Raw genomic sequence first — 23067 nt, 5'->3', positions numbered from 1 at the left:
TTGCATTGATTTTGTAGTAATGGGTGAGAACACAAGAAAATAGATGAAGAAACCTCTCTTCTTCTGCCTAAATTCTACTTCAGAGCCCTAGGAATGTGGGTGACCACAGTAGCATTTGCATAAGCTGAACTTGGATGTTAAAGCACAAATTCATTCTGTAAGAACAAAGAAACCCAAAATAAGCTCCAGGGTTGCTATTTGAATGTCTGATATATCCTTGAATTTGCTGATTGTAATGCCTTTTTGAATGCAATATGAACAGAAATGTTTGAAATTAAAATGTAACTTCAGTGTATAAATCATCCACAGTTGCAAACAAAAACAAAACACATAATCTTAATTATCATAACCATGTATGTATACACACATCCTTATATATACACATATGTGTGTGTACCTGCACTAAGTTATTTTTTTGTTTTAGGTGTATGCTAAGAGTTTTGGATTCCTTTGGAACTGAACCAGAGTTTAACCACGCCCATTATGCCCAGTCTAAAGGCCACAAGACACCATGGGGGAAGTGGAACCTTAATCCACAGCAGTTTTATACCATGTTCCGTAAGTATTCCTGTGTTTGTAAATAATATCGAGCTTTAAAAAGGAATTCTGTCATTGAGTAGAATTTTTGTACTGTGAAACACAAAAATGGTTTAATAAAATGCAGCTGCCAAATGGGCAGAATTTTAAGTGTCAGTAAGTGTCTGTAGACTATGCAAAAGCTCTATTGTGCTTCCATCCAGACATCAGAAAATAACAATATCAACTTAACAGGAATAATGGTAGGGAACTGTATTCTCAGGGTACCTGTGGAAAGTGGTGTTTGTCTTTTCCTTCAAGTGTCAGTGAGTTTGTTTTTGTTAGCTTTGCATTCTCAAATCCTGCTATGGAGCAACAGGTTTTTGAGGAACTTGCTAGATTGCATTTTTATAAACTGCATTCTTGCATTTCATCATGTTAAACTGAAGGTTTTAACGATGTTCTCATATTTCTGCTTTTTTCCCCTCAACAAATGAGCAGCACAATTCCTTCACTATTCATTTGCATTCAAGATTAATAAACAAATAAATTTTTGTCTGTTTTTTGTGTGTCTCAAAATTTTCACCTAGCTTGTTTTCATGTTGTGAGCATTCATCCTGAGGTGAACTGATTCATGTTTTTTTGCCAGCAGTGTACAAAGCCATCAGAAAAACAAGTAGTAGGTTTTAGCATTGCTGTAGATCTTTGAAGCACTGTTAAATAAATGTATAAATAAATGTATAAATGGGTCACATTAAATGATTACAGTGACCTGCTCCAGCCCTAGTCTTTGACTTGATGGCACAAGGTTCTAGAATCAAAGGATCTTTCTCTTTTGCATGTTGTAGTAGCGGTTCAAGTTTCTTATCTCTGAAAGGTGCAGGAAGAGTCACCACTGCCAGCTAGCTTGAGGGTGAGGCTTAGGAAAGGGAAGAGTGCATGCTGTTGTGTGCAGCAGCCGCTCAGCCCAAGTCTGTAAAGAAACACCTGCTGGTGACCAGCCTGACCTCCCAAGTTTGGTCCCTGTCTGAGACAGGGCACACACTGTTCTCTCTCATCAGACTTCACAGCCAAGTCTTCCAAACTTTTCTGCTTGTTATAGCAGAATTTTACATGCTGCTGACTGGTTCACATGCTTTTGATTTCAGTTGCCCTGTAAAATTGAGAGGCATATTTTGTCTGTCAGCATAGTGCAGTTGTTCTGTGCAAGTTTTTCCAGAGAAATAGAAGTGAAGGTTGTTCAAAAGATAAAAGACAGAAGACTGCATTCACAGTTGTTTTGAAGCAAGTAACAAAATGTGTGGAGGGGAAATGAGATCGGTCCAGGGTTTGTGTCTGGACAGTAGTAAGCAGCTCTTGTTCTGTATCCACATGATGTGCTAATATTTATTGGTTTATGACCTAAATGGAAATGGAGCCCAAAAGCTCAATTGTGCTGTATTTAAGTAGTCCAGCTGTTGGGAAATCTGTGTGTGAGGTCCTGTTCAAGATAGCAGCACCAAGGGTGATGATGCACTTGAGGAAAACAGTTGCATGAATATTTGTGGTACAGCTGTGTGTGCGCGCTCCTCAGTCCAATTCCATGAAATACAGAAGAAAGTAAATCTTCTCTATAGAGAAGATCTCTGTTGTGGCAGTATAGACCACGGTTACAGTCTCTTGTTCAGAGCAAATCACTTCATAATGAATTTTCAGAAGAGTATGAGTATGTTGGAATTTTAATAAATAACCTTTTCTAATTCTTGCTACTGGAAGTGACTGCTGGTTTTCCTTTGCAGTAAAAGTAGAAAAGAGATTGCAAGCAAACTCATTCTGAAGCCTGAGTGATCCCAGTGCTATATTCAAGAATTTTGCTGCTTTTTGTACTAGGTGCAGAAGAGTCAGTATTCTGCAATATTTAAACTTCATTTTTGTTTCCAGTTCTCTGCTGTAGAGACAGGACCATCTTTATGGGGCTGTGATTAAAAGTGCATGTTATGCATCAGTAAGATTTTATGACAGATTGGAACCCTGGACAGCTTCCCAAGATCCCCAGACTCTATTATGGTTTGAGAACTCTGATTAGACGGGCAGAAAATTATTACTGAGCAACAAGCAAGCCATATTCAAACCTGTGGCATATTACCAAATGCTTGACTGTTCTCTGAGCTTTCCAGAAGCATGAGGGGGTTTTCCCCTTTTTATTTAAATTCTTTTATGTAAAATAACAGAACCGGTACTTTTAAAACTGTATGATCTTGCTTAAAAATCCATCTGAGTGCTTCCTGTCAGTGATGTTTGAGGCACTGAATTCCACCACTTCTAAGTGCTGACTTTAACAAAGGTTTATTTTTCTTTTGAGCGTGTACTGCCTTGCCTCTCCTTTGAATGCGATCTCTCATCCAAAAATATGAAAGGATGGAAAAATGCCCCTTTTCAGGCATATTTGCAATGTGCCATTTGCTATATTAAATTCTAAAAAGTCCTTGGGTCTAAGCAAGTGCCTAGCTGTTGCTGAGGCATTTTTTGTGAAAAAGAATAATTGTCATTTGAAAGACTAAATGTAGTGGCAGAGGAAAGTGTAGACTGTGTGTGGTTCCTCTGTTCTACTGCATTATCCACTTGGATGATTTTCGGGAATGAAGGAGCAAAACCTCATCATTGCAACAGAAATTTTTTTAGAACTCTTGACCATAGGTTTAGCATTGTATCTGTCTTTGGGGTTTTCTTTGTTTTGGGGTTTTTTAACTTTGCAAAGTGTGCTTAGTAAGAAGTTGACAGCTTGTGTGCCAGAATTTAAAAGGGAGTCTTACAGAGGAGATTTTAGTGTTTATTGCAGCCTCGTTCTGTGTAAACTTGTGAAGCTGTGACACTGTAGAGAGGCACAGAAATCCCACAATGGAATAATTTTTATATGGCAGGAATGGGTTTTTACTTCAAGCCTTGAATGTTGGAGTCCATCCCTGGAATTAAACGCCCTGTCTACAAAAAATAAACCAAAAACAAACAAACCAAACAAACCACCCAACAAAAAACCACTACAACAGAAAAAACCCCTTAGTTTTAATGAGCCTGTAAGTCTGTGTCTTTATAGGAGGAGAACAGTGGCTAGTATTGCTGGATGTTGCTGCTGGAAAAAGACCAACAGAGGCTAAAATAATATAGAAAACTAAGAGTAAATTGCATATCCTTTCCATGCGCTTTTTTTGTCTGGGCGCTGAATTAACCACAATTTTGCCAACTTCAGTTTTCACCCGAGTGAATTAGGCAGTAAAATTTGTACTCTGATCTGAGTAGTGTGACTTTGTAGGCTAGTAATCAGCGTGGATACATAATATGCAGTGAGTTGGGTGGTTGGTGTTAGCTCTTCCAATATAGGAGGTGAACCCAAGAAATTTACTAAAATTGTTTTATGAAGTTGAGCAGCATACAGTTTTGTTAACAAGCATAAATCCAGGTTTTTTTCAAATTGTTTGTATTGTGTCTCTGATATTGTCATGCTGGATTTCTTCTGGTTCTCTTACTTCTAATAACAAAATAAAGCTCAGCACACAAAAAAATCATTATTGTTGTCCTTGGTCCAGCTACAGAATTTTTATTGCCAGAAACAAGCCAGAAAATAACTGTTTACTTCAGTAGAGATATGCAGCAGGACTTAAAATTAATAGGAACTATTCTTGATAATAAAGCAAGCAAAGGTATCTCTCAATATGAATGTGAAGGAACTGATCTGCTGAATAATATTCCTTATACCTACTTTTCTGACAACATTCACGCTTGTGTAACATTAACTGATACTTTAACAGGTTTTAAATATGCTCCATTTCTTACAGCTCACACTCCAGATAACAGCTTCCTTGGATTTGTGGTAGAGCAGCATCTGAATGCCAGCGACATTAGACACATTAATGACATCAAAAGGCAGAATCAATCTCTCGTTTATGGCAAAGTAGACAATTTCTGGAAGGTGAGTTTTCTATACTCATATGCTTGAGCAAATTTATTTTGATCAATATAATAAAGCATAACTTAAATTTAAAAGTATCCTTCCTCTCTAAATCTATTAAGTTCTTTTTCTGAAAATAAACATTTAATTCTGAAGTCTTTCTGATGAGGAAACTTCTGTCTAGATTGACGTGGATCCTTTGGTATTTATGTACACCTTTTTGATAAAGACTATAAAATCTTCTATCACAATAATTTTGGAAAATGCAGAAGCTGTTAAAAGTAATGGGAAATTGAAGGTGTCAGAGGCTTTGTGAACTTTAATCAGTCATAAGCAAATGTGCCTTTCAATTATTTCTTTTCTTATATCTACAGTCAAAAATGTGCTGCATTTTGAACTGGAAATTGTGTTTCATTAAAGACCCTAGAAGTGTTCCATCTCCTTTTATCTCCCAGTAATAATACCAGAGTTTTGTTTAAGTATTGCAATTACTGTGTTGTCTCCCATCTGCAGACGAGAGCTGCAGAATAACAATGCCAAGGTTCAGTCATATTTTCACCAAGTTAAAGTATTTCATGTTGTTAAGCTCACAGTGGTCTCTGCTTTTTGTCCACTCCTTTTCTGGAACTTCTTCCATGCTGCCACACCTGGGAGTGTCTCTCCCATGCAGTTTTCAAAGAAAAGTGATTTCTTGCTAATAACTGGATTTCTTCAAGTTGCCTCTAGCTTTGTGTGCCCTCCTGCCTAAAAATACCTTATTTTAAGCCTCTTGTCAACTGAAAAAGGAACTGATCAGTACATGCTATGCCATACATAGGACCAAACGATATGACAGTATGAGAGAACCCCCTTCTCACATTTTCTTTCCTTTTCATTGGCATGAGAACATCGGTCTTGCACAGTTTCCTAAACCACAGAAGCAACACATAGTCTGTAACTCTGATTATACAGAATAAATTCTTGAAAAGTGATAGCTACAGGTAAATGGCCCATCTGTGACACAAAACAAAGCAAAAACTTCAGAAAAATGGGAGAATGCTGTCAGTAGTAGCAAAAAGGCAGAGCTGAATGCTTCTTGGCTAACATGCTGAGAAAAATATGTATATTAGCTGTGCATGTTCGATTGTGATCTGTCAGGTTTATATCTGGGTTTATTGCACTAAGCCATATAATCCGTGTCTTAAAAGGAAAGTTTGCTTTGCTTTGTAGTAAATACTGTGACAGTTATTCCCTTTGGCTCGTGATACAGAACAACTTAGTATGCCCCTGTCTGCAGTCTCTTCTGTCTGCAGAATGCTGGAGTAGAGCTGGGATCCTTTCGTTTGAGTCTCTTCTAGCTGAGGCTCTTGTACATTTAGTTCCTGATCTCATTATCAGTCTCTCAGGAACAGTTGCATGTAATAATGATCCATACTTCCTGACCTGATTTGTAGTGCATATCAGCAGAACAACCTGTTGAATACCAGTTGGATTTAAGGAACATGGAGGTTGCTTAGTCACCAGGTTTTTTTTTTTCACTGACGTTTATTCAGGCTGTGTGAATTCAGAAATATGTACTAATAGCTTATATGCCCAGAGGGGAGATTTGTGATTGCCTAGTCTGAAATTCTGTATAACACACAAGATATTAATGGGCTGATTAAAACAAAAACATGACTTTTTGGAAAAGGACATCCACTCTTGATTTTTTTATATAACACAGGATGGAAGCCCCGCTATTTCCTCTGGTAAAATCCTCAAATAATTGCTTTCTCCCTTCAGACTTTTTGCATTATTTCTGGTACAGATTTCCAAATGGTAGTTTCGAGTCTTAGTAGCAGTTACAGACTTTGTCTGCTGGACTGACAATGTTTCTGTTCTGTTTCCCTGTAGAAATATATAGGTTGAGGTCCAAGTAATCCATAGTCATCTTCTAAAAAGCCTATCTATGCTGAACCACTGAGAGCTTTGTGCTTTCTAATCCTTAAGTGTTCTCATGTGTCTGTTTTTCCTAAACCTTTTCAAGATTATTCACATTCCTCTTGAAATGTGGATGTTAGCAAAGGGCATATGGGGTGTACCAGCACCAAATCAGAAAGAAATACTATATGCGTTGTTAGGCATATCCCCTTGTCACCATTAGGAACTCTTGTTTAGATGACTTCTCAGCCAAGACCCTGGCATTATTTTTTTAGAACTACTGCTTTTCAAGTCACTGCTCTGTTTCTGTAAGTATTGCCTGTCTTGTTTCTTCCAACATGTATGGCTTAAAACCTGGCCATATTAAAATGCTTACGGTAGGCTTGTAACATCTAGCATATTGAAACTGTAACTTGCAGACTGTAACTGCAGTCATGCCCATATGCACTGGTACATAAAGTGCAATCACTGCAGATAGGCTTTGAATCGGTGACAGTGTGGGTTATCTTATCTAGAGTGATAAAATCCAATTCTTGTGATCAGCAGAAAGCCTGAACTAATCTTGTGTCTGCGTAATTTGCTTATTTCATGTTTCCTTCATTTTCCCTGTTCAGTGCTCCTTTCATCTGCCACCATGGCTTGTACAGAGCCAGACTAATCTATTTATCCTGCTACTTTTCTTTATACTGAACATGGCCAATTAACAAAAAGTGTAATCTCCACAGAATACACGTGTCACTGCTGGGTCTGATCAGTCGTCAGAAAAGCACAGTGTGAAGGGGAGAGCGTTCCAGTCCCCAGACTGCAGTGGTGTTGGGGAACAGTAGTTGCAAATAAATTGTTTAATTTTAAACCAGGCAGGTTGAAATGGAACCGAGGTACACACAGGACATTTTTTCCCTGAGGATGGGGCTTCACTAGCTAACTGCCATCATGGTTTGGTAGAGCCGTGGACATGGGTCTGTTCTTTTCTGCATCTGGCTAGGCCTATTAAAAAAAGAAAAAAGATGCCAAATTATTTGTCGTTTCATCTTTGCTAGAAATCCCCATGTTCCCAGCTCTGCTGCATGGCTGGGCAGAGTTGGTGAGGCTAGCTGAGAACACCTCCTTAAACTGTGTACACTAACCAGATTATTGTAGCTAGAGAATTATGGATTGCTTAAAGAAAATGTTCTGTCTTCCCACATCATTCAATGGGGCTGAACTCTGGTTTGAACATAACACGTAACAAGAGGAGGAATACCGTGATCGCTTCTGTATCCAGCAGAGCTGACGGGGAAAAAAATGTCAACTGGTGGCCTGAGACCAGTCACATTCATCCTGTGTTACAGTGGTCAGGAAGGATGTAAGCTGCAGAGACTGTAAGAACATCTTGCTTACTTCCTTCTGATAACTAAATCAGTTGTAAGTGGGTTGAGGATTACAAATAGGAGGCTCCAAAGAATTTAGCTACATTTCTAAAGGTTATCCTTAGAGTTAAGCTATCAAGGCCAACATTTGCCAAGTTTTGGATGCATTTGTTGTAATCAAAGGTTTGGGTTTTTGTCTGGGATTTGTGGCAGTACTAAGGAGAGACCTGTCTCTGCCTAAGTGAAAATGAAAGAATGAATAAAATGTGAGTGAAACCCATAATGCTCTCCATTATCAAAACTGGCTTTAATTACAGAATATTTAAATTAAAAGGGAATGTTTGAAGCCTTTCATGTCATCTTAGCTCCTGTTTTGGCCTAAGTCTTTTCTTTGTTCTTCCTGCAACCTCCTGTCATACTATTCCAATGCTTCTACCCTTAATCCTAGAAAGAAAAAAAAGAGTTAAGATTCATTTTACTCTATTTACATTTTCTTTTTTTGCGGGGTGCTGTGAGAGAAGTCAGAATTTTGCTTGTATCAGAAAAAAATCGTCAATGCATAACGTAATATGATGATTGCTTTAATAGATTGTATTATAGTGTATTGAAGTGGAGTTGCTGTAAAAATATTTATATATTTAAAGGCAAAATAATGTGTGAGTTTGTTCCTAATGCCACCTGGCAAGATGGGCACTCTTCTTAAATGTGTACTGTCTGCATAACAAGTTTTGAAGAACCAGAGATGGGAAATGGTTACATTTAGCTTGTTCTCAATGGGAAAGTACCAAACCAAGGCTGTTCTTACTAACAGCCTTTATAGCTCCATGTGACACATGTAATTTCCACATTATATGCCCTGTTGCATGGAGTGGGAGGACAAAAATGGGGAGAGGTTAGAGACGAAAAATTATACTTTTAGGAATAGTTCTGTTACATGCAGAGATCAGTGTCTCGCTGCTGGCAACACTGCCTTTCCCTTCCTTCTGATTGGTTTTTGTGCTTCATATTTAGCAAAATACTTTGGCTGAACATTTGATTTCTTAAGCTAAAAGAAACATAAGGAAAGGGAGAAAAGATCCTTCTGACCTTTCCTCTCCCACGTGGCCAGTGCACTCAAACTTGTCTCGTGGTGTTCTTATTTTGTCTTCCTCCAAATTGGCAGCACCAATGTGGGCTTATCTATCGATTGAAACTTACCCTATTTACTGTCACCAGGCACCAGAAGCACTGTCCTGCTTTATGCCACATAACAAATTGAAATGAGCCAGACGCTTTAGTTCAGCAACATTTCTGAAATTCTCCATTTGCTGCTGAAAGAAGTATGGATCAAAAAACCAAGTAAATCAGAGCAAATAAGCACCTATAGGTTCAGTAAACACGTACATTTTTGAAGGCTTATTCTTCAACAGTTATTATGAAAATTAGTTTAATTTATTATGAAAACATTTAAAAATGTTTTTTCCATTAATATTTACCTTTCAGTCAAGTCAGTGATCAGCTTCTCTTTTTGCAGAACTTTGTAGCTGCAAAATGAACTAGTGAGTTCTTACAATACTGATTAACGCAATCATCTACTAGTATTTGATTATCACAAAATCAACACAGCCTTTTCTGCCTGTGGTCTCACTTCCTATTTTCTTCTGTACCCCTGCACTTTTCTGCTTCAGCACTTAAAGTGCACAAGCATGTCTCATTGTTAGTTCTGGAAATTTCCATTGAAAGAACAGGAAATTCGTGATTAGGTTTTAATGCATATTACGTGACAGTGAAATTGTCAAATCTTTCAAAAACATCAGTTTAAAAAAAAAAAAGGAGAAAACTTTGTGGATGAAGAACTGCAAGAAATGGTGAATGAAATAGATAAAGATGAGGGTAGGGAACTGAATAAGCAGGATTTCTGGCAGATCTCGAAGAACCCAAGTCTTTACTGAGATGTTTTATTCATTCTTTGTGCACAGATTATATATGTGCAAATAAATTTTATATATATATATATACACACACACGTAAGTATGTGTGCGTGGTGGTGTGTATTTTATGCAGATGTATGTGGTAAGTGCCTAGCGAAGAGGCCATAAATTGACTTTCAGGGAAGAGCAAAAGCATGGCAAGGTTACATAATGCTTCATTTGCATATTCTCTCTCTTGCCAGCTTTTTTCAGCTCAGGAATTTTCTGAATCTGTCTATTGATCAACTGACTGTCTGTTGACAAACTTCTGAGGTCTCAGTAAGAGCTGTCTTCCAAGCACTTCTCTGATCATGAACCTTTGCAAACTTTCTGGTATCCACAACGTTCTCTGTCACGGGGTCCCTCAAATCTCTGACCTGTTGCAGGAGGAGCCATTAACTTTGGGGTTTTTCTAAACCTACCTTCTACTAGCTTTGTTTGGCTTCCTTTATATGGGGACATTATGAATATTCAGTCACTGATCATCTTCTTTATGCCAATTATGGTTTTGTAAACCTCTCTCATATTCTGCTAAGTTCTCTTTTCCAAGCTGAAGAATCGTTAATGAATTTGTTCTAGATTTCTGTATGTAACAATGGAAACTGTTCTGTAGCTGTGTCCTCCTTACTCCCCTCAGAACTGTGTCCAGTGTTCTTGGCTTCGTTTTGAGGGAAGGGGCCAACACCGCAACAGTGTTCGAGGAGGGAGAGAACTGTGTTTTTATAGAACAGTTCAATGATGATATCTTTATTTCTCTATTCCTTTCCATAGAATTCCCATCATTTACTTGATTGTTGGGCAGACTGATTGCTACTGAACATTGGACTGATTTTATTTTTTTCACGGATCGTAATCATATTTTATCAGAGCACAAAGTCTTCATTCCTGAGTGATGCTGGTTAGCTCAGGTCCATTATTCATATGTGAAGCTAGGACTGGTTTTTAACATGTGCATCGCTTTATTTATATTGAATTTATTGGTCATTCTATTATCCATAGTCACTTGGTCCCTTAGATTACTGAGGGAGCTTTTTCAAAAGCTTTACAACCCCAGGTATTCAGTATTGTGATGTTTTTCTGCAACGTTTTTAAGTTAGTTTCAGTCTTGCTACTCTGAGTAATATGTATTGGCTGCCCACTTTGTCACTTCTCTTTTGCACGATGACCGTTCATTTGCAAGGATGATTCCCGTCTATCCCAAAGAGACTTACTTCCCTTAAGAACTTTCAAAGAGTTTCTACATGCTGATTGAATTCTTTTGAGAACGCTACTAATTTGGTGAGAGAAGATTTCCTTTTACAGAAGGAATTGACTATTGTGATTTGGTTGGTTTTATACGGTTATATAGTTAACACTTCATTTAAGTTCCTACATTTCAGTAATTCTACGTTGTTCAGTGTAGAATTCACACTTGCTAGTCACGAATCACTGAATCCTCTCCAGATCCACCTATTTATTCAGTACTCTGCTTCAAGTACTCCATGCCTAGCAATTTGAAAGTTTCATATCTGAGCTCCAAGAGACATCATCTACTCTTTGTGATTTACCACTGTGTCTGTTTAACCCTCTTAATATTGTTGTATATTGAATTCTCAAGCATTTGTTCTGTCTTTTAGTTTCCCTAGCAGACAGGATTTTCATTGTGCAAGAATGTCTTGAAAAGTCTTTGAGAGTGTGAGATTGTCCAATTTAAAGTTTGTGCCTCAATCTCAGTTGTCATACGCTGTCTATACACACTGGATTTTGTCTTACCTTGGACTTGACACTTTTGCAAATAAGCACCCAGAAGTCAGGACCGCTAGACTTAACAGTATGCATTTATGACATACACAAGGATCTCTCCCGGTACCTATTTTTCTGCATTCCATTTGTCCAAGCTTTATAATTCATTGTGTTCTGACTTTTTCGATGGAAGAATGTGAGACTGGGTATATGAGTTGTTTTACATATATTTTGCCGTTTGAACTTTCAACCCATAAACCAGTTTAGGACTCTGAATCAAGCTCTTCTGTAATGTCGTCGGCCTGTAATTCTGCATATGTGGTGCTTGTTTTCATTCAGTGCTGAATTCATTCAGAGCATTTCTGATGTTCTGTGAGGATACCTGAATGGTCTAAAATCACAAAATACTGTGATAACCTTGGACTGACAAACTGATGGTAATTGTTACTAGACGGTGGTTGTTAATTACCACCATCTACCACATCAAGAATTCTAACAGCAGAGTTTAGTTCTTAATGCATTGTGTTTCTACCATGTATTAAGCTTTTATGCTTAAATTTTTCGCCCACCAAACTTAAAATTTCAGCTCTTCAAACTGCCTTTTTGTCAACATTGTCTTAGGGAAAGACTTATCAGACAGTTGTCATGTGATTTATTTGATGAGAAAAGCCTATCTTTTAATAGTAAGTGGGAATAATTGATGAACAGTAATAACAGTTCTACAGTCAGTGATCAACAAAAAGTGTGCTTTCCTGAATGGCGTGTTCATCTTAGCTGCTGAAAAATTGCTTCGGAAAAGGTTTGTATGATTGTTACTCACCATTACTCTTCCATTTCAATTCTGAGGAGAAATAATTTCCTTTTTTGATGTGGTTATCTTCTGTGCTCGGAGGCTAGACCTGCAGTATGGAGAGCAGACACAGGTGAATAGGGCAGTGTGATCCAAACTCCCCAGAGAATGTTGATTTTGTATTACTAGTCAGCAGCCCATGATCTTTTCTCTTTGAATTCATTTTGAAGAAAGTAAAAATCTGTAGTTTACTGTTAAACGATTTAAGATAAAAGAATATTTATATATGCACCCAAGCAAACAAATTCAGGAAGTGGATTAACACTTGAAGGAATGTTGATATTTTGCTTGCAAATCACTTGTCTTGATTTATTTACTTGTAGCCTTTCTATTTATAAATGCCATATTTATACTCTCTCACTTTCTATTTCGATGTTTTTAATGTTTAGAATTGAATCAAGTGCCCTGATTATTTTTGTGAAATGGCTTGTTGCAATATATACTTTTATGATCCAAAATAACACCTTTCTACAAGGAATGTGGAAACTCGGGACTATTTAAATGCAAAAGGAGCCAAACGTTAGTGAGATTTGTGTAAGGTATAAGGTGCTGACGGTATTTTTATGGTACTTTATGGAAGATTATGAAAGCAGTACCTTTCGACTCAAAGTGAATAATGGAATAAAGGAGTGATTGTTTTGTGGGTTGGGCTTTCTGAGATTTTGGTTGGGCTTTTGGTTTTTTGCTTGTTTTCTTCAGAAAGAAAGACTTGGAAAAATTAAGAACAGTTGTATGATGTACAGGGAACAAAGGCAAGATGCTGCCCTCAGTTCCAGTTGTTCTTTTAAAATTTCATTTGATTAAAAGAAAGAGGGTTTCCCTTTGGGGATGAAAGTTTTTTTCTAGTTTGCATGTGTGTGTTTTTCATGTTTTTACTCTTGTTTGAAAACTAATTAACATTTTTACATATTGATCTCTTATGCCTACCTGTCTATAAGGTTTCCTTTGTGAGGAAAAATAATTTCTATAGACTCTATAGTGCAGTCTACAGCGGTTACCTGATCTTGTGGAGGTGGGCACCCAGCAACACCATTTAAAAGTCTGTCATTTTTCTAAGTATTATGGATGGAAGAATTGATGCTGTTTGGGATATCTATGATTTTAGGCCCTGAATCAGGAAAGAAGTCAGTCATATGGCTAAGTAACGTTCCCAATTAAGGTTATGGTTAGTTAATTTAATGTTTTGTTCGCGCTTGCAGAGACACTTAAAACATGCTGATTTTCATCACTGCTCTTGCTTTGTCTTCCTAAGTTGTATTGATTGGTTATATATTAATTTTAAATATCATTTGTATGTCTGCTCAGTTAATTTGAATTTATTAGCAATGTTTATTACATGAATTTGTAACTTTGAGGGTTTAAGTAAAAACCCTCCCTCTGCCCCCCAAAATACTACTGTGAATACAGAATGGAAACCTGTTCTTTTCATCCTGTCTTAGTGTACTCCTTTTTTAATTTTAATCCTGTATGCCCTGTTTTGTAGTCATCAAGTGCTGGTATTTATATAGGGGACAGCATGTGGATATAGTAGGAAGATTCACTTTATTATTAACAAGATGATTTGGGGAATACTTTGGGCTAAATTCAAGGTCCATTGTATGTATCAAAGAGTGTTTCCAGCAGAATTTAAGCAACAAACTTTATAGATGCTTCTCAAAATCCTACTACATTTTTATTGGCACCACACATAAACAGGAGACATGAAAATGTTAAGTTTCTTTTGGTCCATTTTACGTTTATCTCTGAAAATGGGCTAATAAAGATAATAAAATGGCAGCAAGGCCAGTTCAGGTCAAAGATTTATCTAGTCCATTATTCTGACTCCAAAATAGCCAAAACTCAATGGGTAAGGAAGAATGTGAAATCAGGCATGTTTCACAGCCAGCAGATGCATGGACTTCTTGGGCCAAAAGTTGTGTTGTCTGTTCAATAATGATGTGTGGATTTTTCTTCCATAATTACTTTTTGAACTGATATAAAACATTCAGCAGTCCTGCAGCCAATAATATAGTTTCTCTGGAAACATTAGGAAGATTGTAAAGACTTAATAATTTAAATGTCAAATATTTTATTTTCAAGCAGCTAAATATTCTCTAACAGGTTTGTAAAATTGTCATTGAAATCATTAAGTGCGTGCAATTTTAGGTAATACTGGTTAGGTAATTAGGTAATACTAGTTTAGGAAATACTGGTTTGTTCTTTCTAGCTGCTTGCTTCTCATATTTTTCTTGAGTTAAAGTGCATTCATGTCCTCAGTTTGTGTGATCTGAGCCAATATCAGAGGCAAGTGCGTTAGTGTTCTTACTCTAGGCAGATCATGTCAATAGCACCTGTGCTTCATTGCCTGCTCTTCCCATTCAGAACACTAAAGCCTAACTCCTAGGCTCCGTACTGAAAGCCAGGCAGGCAGGACTAAGGTGTGCCTCCAGCGACAGAACACCGCTGCATTCTGGAAACATGACCAGGCTAATCAATTTATATTTCTCTTGCACATTTGCAAAGGAAAAGTTCTACAATGGACTTCCTCTTAACTAAGTGTGTGAGCTTCTCAACATTTTCTAATTATACTACTTTACTTTACAAATAATGGGAGGAACATCTCTTTCAAAGTAACTGAAATTTGAAGTAAAAGGAAAAATAGAAAGCGGAGCAAGCTTTTAGTTTTTTAAATAATTTGCGTTAATTAACAATAACAGCAACCACATCAAACAAGAAAGCACATTTGACTCCATTTGTTGCCTGTTTTATATAGTACTTAGCCCAGGACATTGTCTGACTGGTGCAGCCTTGGCATAGCTACCAGAACAGGACAATTTAATAATGAGGCAGGCGATCTACGTCATCACAAACAGTATCACCAGTAAAGCAAGCTAAAGCTAGGAGCCAGTTGTTATGTGACATTAAATACCCTATTTATTCAAATGTATACCAGCAATGAATTTAGCACGGAAGTTTTGAGATGTGATAGCATACATTCACCTAGGCCTGATACCTTATTGCTCCTCCAAGATTTGAAAAGACAGGATTTTCACAAGTCTACTTGTCCTTTGAATGAACTTCAGTAAAATCGTTGGCCAGCTTTCACACAGGGCTGTGGAGGAACAGTGTACGGAATTTACATGACAAAAATAGCGAGTGAGAGTAGAATTCTTAAAAACTATCTTGCCAGGAAGTACACAAACTCGATGACTGATTTTAGAGCTATTACTAAGACTATGTGCAAATATTGAGGGAAAGTCTCTCAGATCTGTGCTGCATACTGGCTGTAAATACAGTCTACAGCTAATTTCTTTTGGAATGCTAGTAGTCTTTAAAACTCAAAAAACATATGGCACTGAAAATTACAGTAATTCTTGTTTGCAAACTAGGATGGTGTACTCTTTTTATTTTTTTTTTAATGCAACACTAAAGCCATTACTCTTCTCTGGGTCTTCTCCAAAATGCCATTGAGTCTTCAAGTAAGTGGAATATTTGTAGGTGACTCATGGGACTCACATACTAGGTATTTAGATAAAGACATGTATTCAGTTATTCAGTTGGCAAGAGTGCATCTTACTAAGGTGAGATTCGCCCTTTTCTTCACAAAGATAAGCACTAACTTATCATTTTGAATCTCTGACAAAAACAGAGCAAAAAGTGGATATTTCAAAATGAGATTTTTAGTATTTTCAGGCCAAGTACTGTTTAGGCAGGCTGAGATTACCTGCTTTTTGTCCAGTTAGAAATTAATAGGACCTTGCTAATGATCTATTTATACCTATACTATGAATAAAAAAGTTTTCTTCCAGTCTAGTAGAAATCAACACTAATAATGTAATGAAAGATCAAATATTATAGGAATCATATAAGATTTTGTGGTACAGGAGATAAAAAGAAGCTCTAATTGAACACTACTGCTTGAAATGTGTAAAGACTGAAAATATTTTATTGTTGCTGTTACAGGATAAGAAGGCTTATCTGGACATCATCCACACCTATATGGAAGTCCATGGAACTGTTCACGGAACAAGCACTATTTATATTCCTGGCTACGTAAAAAACCATGGTATACTCAGTGGGCGGGATTTGCAGTTTCTGCTGAGAGAAACCAAAGTAAGTTTGTCAAGAAGGAGTAGGGGCAAAAATAGCTCCAGATAGACAGCATCTGAAGTGCAAGCATTTCACCTCCTACAAATGAGCTCCTAGTTAAAAGCATTGGCAAAATAAACAACCAAATGTAAAGAAGCTTAAGCTGTCTTCTGTGTGCTAGGAATACCTTTTTCATCATGTGATGTTTTGTGGAGTGATAGCTAATATTAGAAAATTGGGATGACAACCTACTGTCACAGACACATTTAACAACCAGCTTGATAAATGCATTTTTCATTTTCTTAAATGTGATACTCAGTTCAAGGAGATTATCAGCTGAGAATGTGAAAGTTAAGTAATATCTGAAGGCTGTACAGTAGGCGTGCTTGCTCTGGCCTACGGGTGACTAACCTAGAGTGACCCTCTGTGGGAGAAAAGAGGTGCAAGCACTTCATTTGCCCTTCAGTTCCTGCCTCTGCTTCAGTTGTGCAGAGAGAGCTATCGAGAGTGTGTGTTTTGTAGTGTGCTTTGTGCCCGTGGCTCCATAGTCAAGGGAACTCAAGATAAGGGACATTATACACATTGAAATAAATAAACTTTTGTCCCCATAGTTAGAATGCTTTGCAGGGTTTTCTGTGTCATTCTGATAATCTTTGTGGCACTTTACAACCTTAAAACACTTTAGTAGATTACATTTAAATAGGATGTTTAACTTTCAGTTGGTGAAAGGAGTGGTTTGTGTGTTTAAAATTAGCAAAATGTGTGGAACTGCACCACTTACTCCCCATTGTTGACAGTTTCTTGCTGTGCACTTCTACAGAAGAATCAATTAAAAAAAAAAGAAAATAAAAAAGCAAGCACTTCCCAGTCTTCCCACACGACTGCAGAAATTTCCTTTTTGAAATATTTGGGAAAATGATGGTAGTTTGACATCTCTGTGTGACAGCTGTTGGCAAATTATGACTTTTTAAAGGCAACCACTGTGTGTATGTACTTGATGCATACGGATACACATAATGTTGCAGATTTAGAAGTCAACATTTACTTTTGTCACAGATAATACTGAGATTACACAGCTTTTGCCTGTGTGGAGTATGAAATCACTGTGTTAATCATAGCACTAACGTGGGAAGAATATTGACTTTGTAATAACCCCAAGCAGAAACAGTGACTTCTTTCTGGAAAAAGAAATGTGTTCTATTTGCTGGAAGACTAAAATAAGCTAATGGACTTCCTATAGAATTACTGAAGTCCTTATAGTTTACAAAGTACAGATCATAATAATATTTATATTTGAGTAAGTCTTCCTCTAGTTCGTCACCAGCCGTCTTACATGTATTACACTAAATAGCTTCATTTTTTTATATTAAGTAGATAGCTCATCTGCTTGTTATTAGTTATATTTGCTGTGCTCTAAGATGCAATATAAGGACACATTCAATTTAGGACAAATTCAAGTTGATACGTACATATTACACAGCTCAGCACGGTACATTATGTGGGTTTTGTGATACAGGAAGTAGCCCATCTAGTTCTACTTAGTTTTTGACTAGTAATTGCATTATCAGATGGAAGATAACTGTCTGGTGATTGTGAAATACTCCTGAGATCAGTAAGCTGCTTATTTTTCACAAATTGTATTTTTGTGAAAAATATGGATCTACGCTGTACTGTTTTCAGAGTCCTACAAGCATTTTAGATTTTAATGATTTTCTGTATGATTGTTGTGCTGTGTTTTTGTTTTTCTTCCTAACATTGGAGAAAATCCTTTGAGAATTTGCTGCATTTCTTAGTAGATGGCACTGAGAATCACATCAGTGTTTCAGAACCCTGTATCAGGAAACCAATGTTTTTACCACATTATCTTTTTGATACAATCATTCTTAATAAACTTTTTTTTTTTCTTAAGTCTGCACACAGCATTTTCATATGGCTTTTCTGGACTGTTGTTAGCAGATTTGCAAATGACAAAAGCTGTTTTCCTTTTAAGGAAATAATTTATTTATGATGCAGCCAGGCTAACAAAACTTTGACCTCATGATGAGCAGTTAAAAGTCCATCTGCTTCTCCTAAGACTTATTATTTCAGCCAAATGGGAGTGCAGTGTACTTCTTGCAACAGAATGAAATTAAATATGGCTTACTGCATTATGAATTTTGGTTATTATTCCTGTCTAATACTTACTTGTTCCAATAGATCTAGTTTAACAGAAATAGTAAAACAGCAGCATCCTGAGATTGAAAGTGGAAACGAAGTTTTACCATCTGATTTGTTTGGACATTTTCAGCTGGAGGTGGATTTTGGAGTTGTTTTTTGTGTTGCTTTTTTTTTTGCTAGCTGGTGTTCAGTATCTGCTAGGTACACTGGCTGCTCTGCCATAGCATATGGTTGCCTCTCAGTGTTGGTAGACGTACTTGCTCTAAGTCGTCTTGTTGCCTGTACATTCACAGCTTCAGATTTTGATATCTTTTCAGAGATAATGCTTTAACATAGCTTAGCATAAAACACCACTCACCTGTCTCTACTGGCCATCTGCTGCGTGTGTGGGTCAATTGCGTTTATATCAAATGGATCATGGACTGAATTGCTAAAATAAGTGCAGATTTTTCTCAAAAATCAAGCTGACTTGAATGGAAGCTTTGTGCCCTGAGGAGCCTTGTGTGTGTGTGCACATGCATCCAGTGATGTTCAAGGACACTTTTTAATCATAATCACTTTAATCGCTAGGCAACGTGACCAGAGCCCCATAATTAATTTAGTTATGGGGTTTTGTCACTAGACAATGAGCGTGCTGAAAGTACGTGAATAATTGGAGCTGCAACTCAGGCATGGTAACATCTGTGGGTACAATGCTCACTTGAACCATCTAGGCCTGCCGTTTGCTGTCTCCAAGCAACAAACTTTGTCTTTAGGCTTCCAGAAACTTTCAGATTTTTCTTTTTTCTAAACATATGTTTTCAGACCCAAGGGCAAGGATTGTCTTTCATTGCTTGTGACTTCAACATGTGTTAGCAAGTTTTCGTTAGGTCAGCTGACAAATGATCTAGTTTGCAGAAAGGCAGCGCTAAATAATAATTTAACAAATCACACAGTTCAGTGCACTCAGAAGTGTCAGTTTATGTTGCGCTGCTTCATTTTGCCCTTAGACAGCAAAATACCGATAGGTGACATCTTGGTCATGATTCTTGATCAGAGCTTCACGCTCCCAAAATGTATTTGGTCTCTCTGCACTAGTCTCTGTGCACTAGGACAAGTTATTCTCAAACGCGTGCAGCTGCTGTTTCATTCTGGTGTGTATTATAAAGCAACGCATTTCAGAATAAGTGCGCTTTCCAAGCGGGGGGGCTGTTTGAGATTCATCATGGCTAGTTCAGCTGTGTAGTGCATGACAAAAATGAGACATGTCAACAGTTCCTAATGAGAAGATGTAAAGCCATTCATCACGTCAGAGGAAAATAGGGTAGGCGAGCTGGCAGCCTTCCTGCCAACTTACATGGCTTCTTGCCAAGTGGGCAGCTGGAGGAATTAGACCAGACTCTTGGAAGAAACAGTACTGAATTCTTGAGAAATATTCCTCCTTTTGAGAAAGTTTCAGATGCAACTTTTTACTTTGAGTCACTGAAATTTTGAGGGAATCCAAGGTCTTTCACTAAGTGGAATTCACAATTTCTGAATGGTGATTAATAAAAGTAGGAGCAACACTCTGTTGAGAGAGTTTGGAAAAAATCCCGTTACAATGTTGGATAAGCAAAAATAAGGAAACAAACTTTTTTCATGTTGCCTTTTATGAAGTAATATATTTTTACTTCCACACGCTTCACAAAATCAGCTGAAAGACATTTAACTAGTGATTCTAAAGTTGTTTCAATCACAAAAGGATTGACTTTTCCAGAAAGTATTTTATATTCATGAGAAAAATATATCAAGATAGTTAACAACAGCCTTTGCTCCACTTTTCTTCCTGTAGTTCAGAAGAGAATATATAAGTTCAGTAAGGAGGCATACAAAAGTGGTGATAAACCTACCAACCCAACAGAATAAATTAGATAAAGCGCAGTAATGTTAGAAAGGAGAGAGAAGAAGATAAACTCGCCTGTTTTTGGAACTTATAGCATTTAGTCTCTGCAGTATGAAATTTTTCTCTTAAATATTCAGCTAGTCAGAATTAGTGAAGTAAAATATTCACCCCTTATTTTATACTTTTGGCTATAATTTAGAAAGACTGTTTGTTCGAGTACTTATTTTAATAGCAGTCTGATCTGGTGCCATAAACTCCACAAATGAATTGCTTAATGCCAACTGAAAGTCAGTGGTTTCCAAAAAATAGAACAAAACCCCACTGTTTTTTCATGGGAGTGGTTGTGAAGCACTTTTCATGTCAGAGACGTTTCCACTTAGCTACTACACCGTGAAAGGGCTGCCTACATTATAATCAGAAAAGAATGGTGTCTTGGCTGGTCTGATGCTGGGTGGCACACTCAAAAGCCTGGAATTCCAAACCAGGGGTTCAGTTCACTGCAAAGGCAGAAAAGGTTTCTGAAGAGCCTTTCTTAAGAAAACCACAGTGTTCTTGCTTAATGGTTTCAACACCTCCTCTATTCAAGTTGGGTGAGAGAGGTTGCAGATATGAATCCCCTTTTTTGATTCACACAGACCTACAGGCACGGGCACACCTGGGTAGCAGACCTTACAAACAAGGAAATGGTTTTTTAAAAAAAACCACCACACTGTTATTACCATGATCATTTTGCATCCGCATGATTTGCTGTTATCTCCTTTAGATATACTTTTATACTGTAAACTCCTCCTGGCAATCATCTCATTATTTGGGCGTATAGAGCCTGCTGTGGTGTGTGCCCACTTAAAGCACTGTATGAAAAATAGTGATTCTGGCTTTCAAAAACATTTGAAAGGTGAGAAAAATGCTCACATGCAGAAAATGAAATGGTTTCAAGCACTAATCAACCAGTAGCACATGAAGGAATTTTACTCTGCATAGCAACTTGGCTGCAGCTAAGAAAGCACGATCAGGGCTGTCTAGCACTTCTGAACTGTGTGTACCCACAGTTGAGTAGCCAACACTGTCAGATTTGGAGTTTTGCGTTATAGATCTTCAGCCGTAGGGTGAAGGTAGCTGCCCACAGTGGACTCTGTAACCGGGCACAGCATCTCGTAGAAGACTACCCTAAAAGCCAGAGTCAGCAACCTTATGTGGAGGCACCAGGGTGCATCTGTATCACAAAATAGTGGAAATACAGTCTGTTCTAAATTTTTATCATTTTGTGGGAGGGGAGCCTTGTCTTCCGCACAGCCTCAACTGTACTGGGGGTGGATGCTTGCTTCACTGGTACCTGAAAGTCGTTGCCTGTTATTTCTGTTTTGTTTTTTTTTTTCCTTTTTACACTTCTTTTTCAATTAGTGACTTGCAGCATTTGTTACATACTTTTAGAAAGTACCTTGACAGATTGTTTTAGCCTTTCTGGAAATAACAAGCTGCATGTAATTCAAAGGATTAGCAAATTAGAGCATCGTAAGAATGAGGTACAGAAATGACCTGTGTTCTCTAATGCTTGCTTTTTTAATCATAATGGATGTGACTTTCTTGAGGCAATTAAGATATTCTTTAGTTTTGCTCTTTATACCGTATAAAAATACAAGCTCCCTAGCCAAGGAACGTTAATAAAGGGCGATTTTCAGGAGCAGGGTCTAGATTCAGCTTGGGAATTTCAGTTGGCTGGATGTCGATGTGATGGAGAGCGATGGAAGATTTTGGAGGGTTGAAAGAAGGAGCTGGTGGGGCTGTGGGCAGCTGAGAGCCAGGCTGGAACCTCAGGCCAAGAAGCAGCACACACACATGCACTGTTCCTAGCGATCAGGCACATCCCTCTTCCTTTCTTCAAAGGTATGGTGCTGCATAGAGGTAAGGTTGGAAAATGGATGCAAAACAGGTGGTAAGCTATTTATTATAGATTAAGTGTTGACAGTGCGCTCTGTGCTGTCAAAACATAAAACCGTGTTTCTTTCCCCATGGAGCTTCCTCCTAAATAAACGGACCAGTCAGACACAACTGTTCAGCAGTGCACAGCAGCAGTTTATTAAAAAAGTGAAAAATGAAGCAAACAAACCAGCATTCTCTACATAACAGACAAACAAAGGATCATAGGAAAATTGATACTTCAGATGGTTTTAATTGCTGGTTCTCAGCTGGTTTTCTGCCTGAACTAAGGAGTAGTTTAAATAAATAACATTACGCGTGCAGATTGCATGAAATGGTTTTATGTCCATAATTCATTGTTTTCAAGAGATTACCTTTCTTTAAATTAAGCATCTTTTGAGATTAAATTTGGCATGGATTTTTTCTGACTGAAAGGTAGTGTATCCGACGCCATATATAAAACCCAAATTTAAATAATCTAGCTTTAGTGGAGATAGTCTTTCAGATCTTTTTTATTTTTATCAGCCACTGGAGAGCTTCCTGTAAGGTTTAAATCTGCGAGATAGCTGAGAAACTGATTGTAAGTAGGCAACTTTTTAACCTGAAAATTGAAAACTGAAATAACAATATTCAGTTCTATGCAGAGAAAACTGTATGCCCTCAACTATGCTGAAAAGCGTTAAATTTCTTTTTAAAATAAGCCAACTTGAATTTATGCTGGTTTTGCCACGGGTCATCAGAGAGGATTGATGCCGCAGTGCCTGTGCGGGTTTATGCATCAGTGTTAAGGTCAGCTCCTAGAAAGGACCTTCGGTTTTGAATCTCCTGTTACTAGGATTCACTTCCATGTTGCA

The 23067-nt window shown here is 37.6% G+C and overlaps 1 protein-coding gene across 6 annotated transcripts in view; it reads left to right on the top strand.

Annotated features, from left to right (window-relative positions):
• Nucleotides 1-23067, top strand: part of MGAT5 (alpha-1,6-mannosylglycoprotein 6-beta-N-acetylglucosaminyltransferase) — a 137409-nt gene that overhangs the window by 94643 nt on the left and 19699 nt on the right. For all 6 annotated transcript variants that reach the window (XM_064451080.1, XM_064451082.1, XM_064451085.1 and 3 more), the window contains 3 exons: nucleotides 425-558; nucleotides 4329-4462; nucleotides 16153-16302. In XM_064451080.1, coding sequence (XP_064307150.1) covers nucleotides 425-558; nucleotides 4329-4462; nucleotides 16153-16302 — 418 coding nt within the window. The remainder of the gene's footprint in view (nucleotides 1-424; nucleotides 559-4328; nucleotides 4463-16152; nucleotides 16303-23067) is intronic.

The sequence above is a fragment of the Phalacrocorax carbo genome, chromosome 5 (genome assembly GCF_963921805.1).
Source record: "Phalacrocorax carbo chromosome 5, bPhaCar2.1, whole genome shotgun sequence".
Classification (NCBI taxonomy): Eukaryota; Metazoa; Chordata; class Aves; order Suliformes; family Phalacrocoracidae; genus Phalacrocorax; species Phalacrocorax carbo.
This window is presented reverse-complemented; position numbering and strand designations above follow the sequence as displayed.